The 10,993-nt window shown below is 36.4% G+C and overlaps 2 protein-coding genes across 2 annotated transcripts; both read left to right on the top strand.

The window, feature by feature from the left end:
* Positions 1-449: 449 nt before the first annotated feature.
* Positions 450-2,995, top strand: tstd1 (thiosulfate sulfurtransferase like domain containing 1). Its single transcript, XM_034093364.1, has 4 exons — positions 450-540; positions 2,120-2,248; positions 2,433-2,595; positions 2,832-2,995. Exons 1-4 carry the CDS (start codon positions 528-530, stop codon positions 2,884-2,886), a joined length of 360 nt encoding a protein of 119 aa, XP_033949255.1. The 5' UTR covers positions 450-527; the 3' UTR covers positions 2,887-2,995.
* Positions 2,996-3,078: 83 nt separating this feature from the next.
* On the top strand, positions 3,079-10,959 carry top6bl (TOP6B like initiator of meiotic double strand breaks). Its single transcript, XM_071204624.1, has 14 exons — positions 3,079-3,962; positions 4,147-4,270; positions 4,973-5,023; positions 5,111-5,217; positions 5,408-5,491; positions 5,576-5,643; positions 5,826-5,894; positions 6,076-6,283; positions 6,817-6,940; positions 9,140-9,283; positions 9,374-9,495; positions 9,952-10,062; positions 10,267-10,365; positions 10,459-10,959. Exons 1-14 carry the CDS (start codon positions 3,942-3,944, stop codon positions 10,504-10,506), a joined length of 1,380 nt encoding a protein of 459 aa, XP_071060725.1. The 5' UTR covers positions 3,079-3,941; the 3' UTR covers positions 10,507-10,959.
* Positions 10,960-10,993: the final 34 nt, after the last annotated feature.

Genomic DNA, 10,993 nt, shown 5'->3' with positions numbered 1-10,993 from the left:
AATTGATAAAACTATTTATAGAATATGGTGCTTTTTTATAGAATAAACTATTCAGCAGGAGAAAACCTCTACTTTGACCAGCTACAACATACAAGTTAATGCATTAATAATATGATACATCAAGAATTAGTCTCAGAAAAGGGCAATAACATTGATATGGATATTGTAATACATTTTGACGATATTGAACTTAGTTATATTTTGAATACAGAATTATTTACTGTAATAAATTATGATTAACATTGTGCTATCTGTTCCTTCTTTCAACTGGATTCTCCTGTCGGTTTTTTTTTGTTTGTTAGCCAACTTCCACTTTTACTTTGAAAGTCCTGTAAAATCACCTCAAGTGGGAAGAAGATATAATTGGTCAACGGCTGCAGATTTTCAAGCTAAGTCCCGCCTCTTTAGGTGTCTAAGCCAATGAAATGTCAGTGAACACATAACAAGGAAGAACTATGGTATAGTTATTTTTAACGTATTGAAATTACTTTCACAATTCACATTGACAAGACATTCATAAAAGCAGGATGGCGAGCTCAGGTGAGTACATTTTTACTTCTATTACGGATGCAGTTATAAATAGATGTACATTTAACTAACAGCAGTGTGTTTGAACTTTATGAACGTCTTTAAACATCCCAAATGTTGGCTGAGAACTTTTAGTTTAAATAGTAGCTTATTTAAAGTTTTAATGTCGTATTAGGATTTCCCGTAGTTGTAAAATGCGCCTAAAAATAAACCAATAACATTAAATTAAAGTGAAAATAAATAAATATTAACCGAAACGGTCTTAGCCGAAGCTTAAACGCGTTATACCAAACGCTGCCCTTTTTACATATCATTATCTGATAGGCAACCCTTTCACTTCCAGGTATGGAAGTACAAAAACAAAGTCCTATATGCTTGATAAACAATTAACATCATACCTCAGTCTTATGTTTTTACCATCAATTATTTTTTAATTTCACACCTACACATAATAAATTACTTGTTTCAACCAAATGCATTCCTAACTATTTGTTTCTTTCTTTTATTAAACAAACCCAACATTATATCCGGGCACTTTTTTATTTCAAACAACCTAAGAATACAGTTAAGAAGCAACAATAATGTTGTGCTTTGTATTATCATCTGTGTAGTTTTAAGATTATTTAGATCACAATATTAATCAGTATTAATGCAAGTAAAATTGACTCGTTGACAGACTTGTCTAACTAATAAATATTAAATGAAGACAAATCTCCTGTATAGTAGTTATACAACTCAATGATTCAGAATGACTCATCAGAAATGAAACGATTATCCTGATGAGGTGTAGGGTGTAATCTACCTGTACCCTCTGGGAATGCCAGAGCTGTTACTCAGGCAACAGCCAACAAAACAGTTTCATAATTTCACTCTCCAATGAAGTAAAACATGCTTGCATAGCCTGCCTCCCTGCCGCATCAAAGGCGTTGTGCCTGTACTTTTATTACAAGCACTCACCACTACCACACTAAACACTAAGAAAAAGTGCAAGCATGAGGGAGCAATCATCTGGAGAGGAATGTCCCCTTAATATTAAAAACAGACATCGAAATCATCACCGAGTCTTTTTTCCCCCAAGCAATTTAAAACCAAATTGAAATTTAACCTGATTTCCTCCACTTATGCTTATATTTATACTCAACACAGGATTTCTTCCACTGATATCAGTGCTTTCTTTCTCCACACATTTTAAATCAGCAGAATACTTTATTTATCTTAGGGTACCATTAGATGGTTAAATATGTACACCTCCCTGTTTGCTGTGGCATAATCTACTGTATTTTGTGACCGTTTGTGAATATAATGATAATCAGGTTGTTTGTAGAGTAGTGAATAATAGGGCCTAATAAATAAAAAAGAAAAGACAATGTTGTTTTTATATTTATTTATGTGCTGTGATGGACATGATGATCTATGATGCAATGATCTAATACAGACTACTAAGGTGAAGTGATTCTAGCATGTTTTAGCAGCCTCTTTTACAACTTAAAGCCTTTGTTTGAACAAGTCAAAGGTGCAGTTTTATAGGAGTATTTAATAAAATCCTTATCAGACGATAATGTTTTTGATGTGTTTCCTGTTGCATTGCCAGTAACTAAGGATATTTCCTATGAGGATCTGAAAGCCCTTCTGGGAAAGAGTCAGAATCTGCTTGTGGTGGATGTTCGCACTAAAGAGGAAGTGGATAAAGGACAAATTCAAGGATCTGTTCACATTCCAGGTAAGCTTCCTTTGTACTTATTTGCATGCAGGGTTAAAATAAAATCAAGGTAAAATATATAATATGTTTGCCTAATACTGAACACTGAACTCTTATTGTGCATACTGGATACCCAAGTTTGTCATCATCCATTTAATCCTAAAACATTTTCTGCCTCTCTCCCCTCCTCCCTTTCTTCTTTCAGTTGATACAGTAGACGCTGCTTTTGCGATGGCGCCAGAGGAATTCAAGGCCAAGTTCGGAGTAACAAAGCCACCGCAAGATGCGCCAGAGCTGGTGTTTCACTGCCAGATGGGCAAGCGAGGGTTAAATGCCACAAACAAGGCCCACCAACTGGGATACGTGAAGTAAATAAATGATTGGTTGCTAAACATTTTAAGTAGAAACACAAACTAACACACACACACACACACACACACACACACACACACACACACACACCGCCCATCTGGCTTCTAAGACTCCAATACACTCTTGAACTATTTTCTTTCCTCACAGTAACATCGCCTGACTTTGCTGGCCGTGTGTTATGTCATTATATGTGCTTATTGGTCTAAAAGTGTGCCCCTGTCTTCTGTTTCAGTGCACGTAATTATGCCGGAGGATACAAGGAGTGGTCTGAGAAAGAGGGGAAATGATTTATGTTGAAGGAACTCTTCATATATATTTATACAAATAGCAATTGTGAAATCAAACTAAATGTTTGTTGTACTGTTTTGTTGTCATAGTCTACATCATTGTATTAAAAATGTGTATATATATATATATATATATATATACACAAATAAAATAATGTATGTTATCTACTGTTCAGATTTCCATTTTTTGTTGAAAGGAGCCAAACATCCAGAAATGAAAAAACGGAAATAGCACTTTCTGAATCGTTTAAAGATGTACACATTTGGTGGGATATAATGTAGGTAGAAATAGATCGTAAAAGGTAAGAACAGTCAGCTGAGGAATACTGTGAGATGTGGTTAAAAGCTGAAGAAAAAGCAAGAAAGTGGACTTGAAGTTAAGATCATGTTGAAGCTTTGGGTGGCTTAAAAACATGAATAGGAGCTTGTTACTACGATCACACACATACAGTTTACTAAAAAATGTTATAACTTTGTACTTTTTATTACCAAAACAAAAAATATATTATATACAGCTGTGGATAGTTTATAGATGCAGTCGTGGAAGAAGAAATCAGATTTGTTACTCAACTAAAAGTAGAAATACTTAATTTACTTTGTTACAACTAACTAAGGGTCCTACAAGTACACAAGTATCTACATCCAAATATACTTCAAGTACCAAAAGTAAAAGTAGCCTACTTCTTATGCGTAATGGCCATTGTTGAGTTATGGTTACTATTATGATGAAGGGTAAATGTAGAACTAATTTGAATAACTGTATTGATGCTGGGTATCTATATAACTCATCTAGATTCTCTTTGAGCTAATAAGCTAAATATAAAAGTAACTAATAAATGTGCTGGAGTACAATATTGGCTTTTAATTGTAGTAGAAGTAAAGCATAAACTGAGAATACTCAAGTAAAGTACAAGTGCTGTAAATGTGTACTTAAGTACAGTTCTTACTTAAGTAAATGTACTTTGTCACTATCCATCTCATAGGTGTTACATTATTTAACAGAGAAACAGATCCAGAATGCTCGTTCAGCGCGCGCATTGCACTGTACATGAAGGATGCTCAGAGAGATACAGCAGGTAATACTTTAAATAAGAAATATTATCGTTAGAAAACAAAACGTTTTGTACCTGTAACTATGCTGATTAAACGACAGATAACCTCAGCCTGTAGTTATCTGTCAAATGGAGCTAGCAAATGTTGGAAGCTAGCATAGCATATTTAGCTAAAGTTAGCTAAACTATATTTATTCTACAACTTCAGGTGCTGCGGTTTTTCACGCTTTTTGGAAATAAACGGCATCAAGATGGTTTGGACGCGAAAGGAGGGCTTTTAGTACTTCTATGGACGGACACAGGAGATTCATTTCAAAGTCTAAACTGTACTGGTGAGTTAAAAAGCACCCAAAGTTTGTTTATAGTTTTGCTGCTTCATCAGGATGAGCCACCACCACCAGTAGAATTACATTGTCTTAAATTTGTTTTGTTTTTCAGATAGATGTTTATAAAAGTTGAAACATAAAGTGCTTAAATAATTCAATAGTATTCTGATAGATAGAGAGATAGGCCTGAATACCACTATGTAAATATAGCACGTGTGAAATATAGGTTAATTACTGTTGAAAAAATCCATCACAACATATTATAATAAGCGTTCGTATCTACAAGCACATTTATACTATTAAAAGCAATATAGAGACATGTATTTTCTTTCCTATAATCAAACACATTATTATTTATTGAAGGGTTATAATTCACTTGCATTTTTCTTTCACTCAAGACTAGTCATTTTCATACTTCCTTACAGCTGTGCATTCGGAAATAATTTAAAGTAACACAAATAAAAGGGCATTTAAAATGTAACATCTGAAATTACTGATGTGTTAGTCACTGAATTCCAGAAATAATATTGTCAAAAATGTGCATTTCATTTCAAAAGGAGATACAGATCTTCTTTTTAATAAAGACATGATCAATTGGAAAAAGAAACTGAAAGATTAGAAAAAGACTTGCTCAATATTAAAAAGTGACCAGCTACCGTTATCTGACATATGATTAAGTGTTGTAACAGTGTTCACATTGTGGTGCAGTTGCAGCGGCTGGTTACTGGTGCAAAGGGATTAGCAAGGAACTCCAACCTGGTAAGTATACACAGACCTTACAACTTCCCACACGACTTCCGCTTCTGTGCACTCCATCACCTTGATTTACTGTATTAACCCTCACAGTTTTGAAGGAGAGCATGTTTTCCCGTGCGTGTCCTCCACCTGACCCTGATGAGCTGTGTGCCTTCATTGAACTATACGGTCAAATCAGATTGCTTCTGTCTTTTCAGGTACAAACAACTGTGATATTTTTCTATAATTTCTGGCATTACTTAGTAACCTCTTTGTAGGAAGAATGTCCAAAGAAATGTGGGAGGGATCTTATCTTAGTAATTTGGCCAAATGTACTAATTTGTTCAATTATTAATGCTACATTTTTTATTTAATATACAATATATGTCTATTGCTTGCACTATACAGATGAACGATGCAACACTTTTCCGTCCAGAGTTGTGTGCTCGTATAGAAGCGTTTCTACACACGTACAGTTTGGCTAACCTAAGGGTAAGATCTGTTTTTCTCTGACATGTATCCATTGTATGATTTTAAAATAGGTACCAAGTATTTGACTAACCTTCTTTTTCGTAGATTAAAACCCACTTCAAGTTCAAATTCAGCCAGCAGACCTTCCAGCGAAACTTTAGCTACGACAACAGGTATAGTACTGATGAATCTGGCAAATTTCACACCTGTAAAATGACTGCAATCGAATGTATTCAAAGTATATGTTTGACAAAAAAATATTTTACGGAGTTACAACATAATCACAATCAAAGGCTAGTTACTTAAACCCCCTCTGCCATGTGTTTTTTTTTGTGCTATGTACATATTCTTGCAGAGCGAAAATCAAGAATACAGCAATTGGAAACCAATGGTCACTGTATCTGGATGTCACCTGTAAAACACAGTCAGTAATACTGTTTAATATTATTTAATTCATGTTTGTTTGTGTGGATCAATGTTGACAGAAAATACTCTAATAGGTTTGTAACTTCATCTATAAATGCAACACAAGCATTTTTATAATACAGACACATATTCAGGTATGTTTACTGTTATTTATATATCATATTTTTGTTGGTTTTAAGGCCTCCAGAGTGTGTGAAGAAAGGATGCTGGTGTCATGGAGGACACCCTCTCCTCGGACGCTGGTTGCCCCTCAGTGTCCCCCCTGAAACCATGGACCAGGGCCTGTTTGGGGAGCTCAGCATGCAGCCCGTCACACTGCTGAGGCCCTGTGTACTGCAGTACCCTAATCTGGCAACACAACTCACACACATCCAAATATCCTTTGCTGTCTGTTTGTGATTTTCACAGCGTGTGTCTGTTGTGGTGGCTGCAGGACCGTGTTTCTTGAAGGCGGAGTGAAAAACCAGCTGTTATAGAGAGGGATAAAAGGAAATATTGTCTACATTTAGGGGGATAACTGTGCACATCTTCCTTGGTTTTGATCCAAATGTATTCCCAGTTGAGCCTAATTTTCATTGGATGAAAACACAACTATTCTGTCCTGAGAGGCTTTTATAATGTTGCACTTGGTTGTTCACATGGAAACTGCAGAAATAGTTATTTCAAAATGTTTACAAAGGAAGCACGAGTTAAAACGCAGCTTACCGCCATTTTGGGAAGCTTCAAACATTTTCAGACCCAGCCCCCTAACCCCCTGTGGAGTTGCGTTCCAACCCTCAGCTAAGGTCAGTGGCTTTGGGTAATAACCAACGCATTGAAATCACACATGTGGCCGGAACTCTGCTCCTTCTTTGTGTCGACATGGTTGATCGGCTCTGGCATCTGATCTGGATTAGTGTTCCTTGACTGCACGTGTCCAGGTGTTGGTGTACGGCCCCAGTAATGTTCCCCTCACAGGGCCCTCCATCTTCTTCCAGAACCTCCCTGCTAATCTGGACTGTCAGGACCTGGGGCTGTGCGGCATTCACTGCTCCTCCGTTAAAGGTAAACAACAACCACTGAGATAGGAACAACGAGTACTGATGGTCGGGCTACATTTTGGTGATTCACTGAAGGAACTGTCAAGGTTTTTATTGAACAAGGTCATTCGAGTCCAGGACAGTAAATCTTGTCTTAAAAGAGACTTTCTGAAACAACAGATGAGGCCTGAGTATAAGACTAATTTAAACCAGATGTGTTAGAGAATGCCAACATAAACATAACATCTTTAATGGATCATAGAGGCTCATGATTTGAGTCCTATAAATGAAACCAGAGAGAACAATGGAGAGAGAAAGAACATAACACACACAGAACACACTAACAACAAATAATAATAAGTGACAGCAGAGAGAAGAGGCTCCAACACTGCACATCTGGGCTTCAGTGGTTAAAAGGGTTATCACTGCATTTAATAAATCTCACCACTGAATTACTTCCACTTGTTTCCAATCCGAACTACCCATTTTCGTTCATTGTAAGCAGTTAGTTGTGATCCAAGAAGTAGTTGTTCCTTCACATATTATCACCATCCACAAAGATGTTTGGGTTCCAGGAAGGGTTGACAGGGTTTGTCCCTGTGCAACAGGGATCTGTAACAATCTGTAACAGATTTGTTTAGAAAATTTAAAACTGCACTCAGTTAACATCATTGTTGCTTTTTCAATTTAGTTGACTCAAGTAGAAGTAAAGGTACTAAAAAAAGTAAACACTTGACTACAAGTAATGGAAAACGACTCAAGTACAGTAGTGAGAACCCAGATTACATCAATGCATTATGTTCAAACTGGTTTTTAACAGTTAAAACACATGTTATTGTCGTTAAAGTCCCACAACCCAACAAACATCAAAACCCTAACACTGTTTAATCTCCTAAATCAAAAAACAAGGAAAATACTTTGTGTCACTTATTAAATCCTTAAAAGGAGATGCTTCCTGTATCGTGCTTGTTTATCGTATCTTTTGCTGTAAATCCGTCAGCTGATTTATAGTTACATTTATCAGTGGAAGTAGCAAGAACTGTGATACCTAATGTATCAGAAGGGAAACATATGTTTGAATACAATCAAAAGAGTTGAGCAAAAGCAATGACTCTTTAATTCAAGAAAAGACCTATAACGGAGTAAATGGATTGAGTTACCACAGGTATTCACATTGGCATATAACTCTGACCATGATGTTTTCCTCAGCTTATCTAATATCTAATCGTACATTGATCTTGCTTCAGTTTCTACGAGCTGATCTTTAAAGAATAAAACAGTTGAATATTTCCTAGGCGTGAACATTAATGTTGTCTAACATGTCAAACAAATATATGGTTGACGTTATATTTGCAGTAAAATGCATTTTTCAACTGCAAAATACTGGCACATTAACAAAGTATATATTATTTTATTATTAATTTAATAATATGTATTGTGTCTCAGTGAAATAGTCAAATGATTCCTTGTGTGTCGGGACACCAGTCAGCCTTCATGAATGTTTAATTTGAGCATGAATTTAGTCTGTTTCTCTTTCTTGCCATCCGTTAATGAAAGAGTTAACTTGAATCAGTGATTAATCTAAACAACGTGTAAGCGAGCTGAATTGAGTAAATCTTGATTACAGTAAAGAGGCACGTTTGTGGAACTAAGCTTAATCATCACTAAAGAATCTTTCTACCACTCAAGAATTGGTTGATTTCTCAGAAAAAAGGTTCTTGCAAAATTACTGTTTCTTGTCCCGAGGTAACACAATGAATCTCATCCACAAGTTCAACCACAGGACTGTGAACATTACAAGAATCAGCATTCTTAATACCAAAAGTAAACTAATACAGACTCATAAACCATTCTGCTCTGTCGTAAGGCGGCTAGAGAAAAGATACTGTTGCAAACAATAGATTTTGGTTTATTTTAGCCCGGAGATCGACAGGTATTCAGGGTTGAACATCTAAAAGAAAACTGATTGATAAAAAGTCTGTTAGCTAAGTGAACTCGAGTTTTTAAACTAGATCTGTAAAACCAAATGTTGAAACAATTACTTGCCCATCCCTAAGGTGCGTCTGCAATTACCACAACGTTACGTATTGTTACAGCCCATCGCTGCACCAGTGTGGACTCGCAGTGCTTACTTTTTAAAGTGAATATCTCACTAACAATCATGTTTTCATATCATTCCCTTCTCATTTATACTTTCAAAAAATATTTTTTACATCTTTTGCAGACGGCAATGGCACCGTGTACACAGTAGAGCAGGAGCAGGAGGATCTGGAGCAGGAAAGTGTCTCCTCGATACAGCAGAGTCTCCTGCTCTACGTCTTCCTGCAGCACGGGGACCCCTTCGCCTCCGAGCTCTCTGATATGATGGGTGAGAGACCGCTAACTGTACAGTCACAAATCATCCTGTTGAAGTTGGTCTTTGTTTCATCTCCTTTGCCTCTCTGCGATCCTCCCACAGCCACAGAGGTGCTGATACAGCGCCACCTGGAGGATATTCTGAACAACAACAGGCAGGCCGTCACAAGAGCCCTGCAGACCGAGCTGAAGGACGCACTGAAAGCCCAAAATCTAAGAAAACAGGCAGGTCCACCTACACAATAACTGCTAGAGGAAATCAATTCAGTCATGTATTGTAGTGTTTTTTCCCATGATATTAATAATTTTACATAAAAGTGTTTGTGCCTCCGCAATTATTTGACTCATTGAAAGATAGAATAGTAGATTTTTTATTTTGTAATTATTATGCAATAAAAAAATATGTCTGTTTGCAGGTTGCAGCCTCTCAAACATGAGAATTTGCAGCTTTTATCTGCTTTTAATCATTGAAAATGTAATATATTTGGGGTTTTAGGCTGTTTGTGGGGCAAAACATTTACATTTGAAGACAAAACATTTGGGCTCTTGGGGATTTGAATGTTCATTTCATTATTGTATGACATTTTATAGATTAATCCAATCAATCAATGGAAATAAATGATAAATACACTTTAATAAAATGTTGATGTGGGTCCTGATGGCCTATGTTTGGATGTTCAGAGCCAACAGAGGATGCGTTCAGCAGCGAAGGTGATTCTCAGGTCCTCCATCAGTATCGTGAGCTCCAGCTCTAACATGGACTTCAGAAACGCCTGTCTCAACAGCATGAAGGTAGGAAACAAATAATCCAAAAATATGTATCTCCAATATATTTATAGTTATTTCTAATATAAAATAACTCCCTTTCACAACTCAAAAGGCCATTGGCTTAACCTGCTACCAGGTAATTTGCTACACTGTGAAAACACGTGTTACATACAGGAATATAAATCAATGTGTGTATATCATGTGACAGAGGTCGTGTGTGTTTGTCAGGTGAGGGACACTCACAACCTGAGCGCCTCTCTCCATGAATCCCTGAGGAGGGTGACATCATGGAAATACGCTCCAAAGTGCAGGTGCCCCTCAGCTCAGGTGAGTGGGACGTCTGTCACCATAGCAACAGTTCAGCAGTTCTAGACATGTGATTATTATCCACAGTCTGACACCACGTTGTTACTTTTACAGGTAGAAGAAGAACCTGAGGGGGAGGATCCCACCGGAAGAGAAATCTGAGTTAAAGGGTTTGAAAGGAGTTCACATGGAAATTATTATTTCTGCAGTTCAATGTGTGCCAGTAGGGTTTTGTTAATGTAGTGGTGATAGAAATAGAAATTAACTTTTTACTAAAAAACAAAATGTATCCTTTCTTATCATAGTTTGTGTTTCACATCAGATCTTTTTTTATAAACACTTCTAAAAATAATAAACATTTCAAGCTGAGATTTACACTGAGCTGAAATTGTGATCTGAGGTGATTTTTTTACATGTACCCCTCAACAAACAATGTAATGTTACTTCTACTCAACTTTATATCAAAGAGAAATATTTAACATTTTAAAAATGTAAAGATAACTAAAGAAATATAGTACTGTACTTCACGCTATTGTTTAGGAGTTTAAAACAAGTTAAGCTAGGCAAACAAGACTGGTTACTCATTGAAGTATTTCGAAAAATTAAAATACTCGTGTTCACCGCTAGATGGAGTCGAAATCTTTTATTT

This window comes from Pseudochaenichthys georgianus, chromosome 10 (genome assembly GCF_902827115.2).
Source record: "Pseudochaenichthys georgianus chromosome 10, fPseGeo1.2, whole genome shotgun sequence".
Classification (NCBI taxonomy): Eukaryota; Metazoa; Chordata; class Actinopteri; order Perciformes; family Channichthyidae; genus Pseudochaenichthys; species Pseudochaenichthys georgianus.
Note: the sequence above shows the minus strand (reverse complement) of the source record. Positions and strands in the feature narration are given on the sequence as shown.

Bases quoted from the DNA above. Each gene is read 5' to 3' on its own strand.
- tstd1 (XM_034093364.1), top strand. The intron at 2,249-2,432 runs GTAAGCTTCCTT...TTCTTCTTTCAG, and splicing joins AGGATCTGTTCACATTCCAG to TTGATACAGTAGACGCTGCT. The intron at 2,596-2,831 runs GTAAATAAATGA...CTTCTGTTTCAG, and splicing joins CACCAACTGGGATACGTGAA to TGCACGTAATTATGCCGGAG.
- top6bl (XM_071204624.1), top strand. From the start codon at position 3,942: ATGCTCAGAGAGATACAGCAG. The intron at 9,496-9,951 runs GCAGGTCCACCT...TTGGATGTTCAG, and splicing joins CCCAAAATCTAAGAAAACAG to AGCCAACAGAGGATGCGTTC. The intron at 10,366-10,458 runs GTGAGTGGGACG...TTACTTTTACAG, and splicing joins GCAGGTGCCCCTCAGCTCAG to GTAGAAGAAGAACCTGAGGG.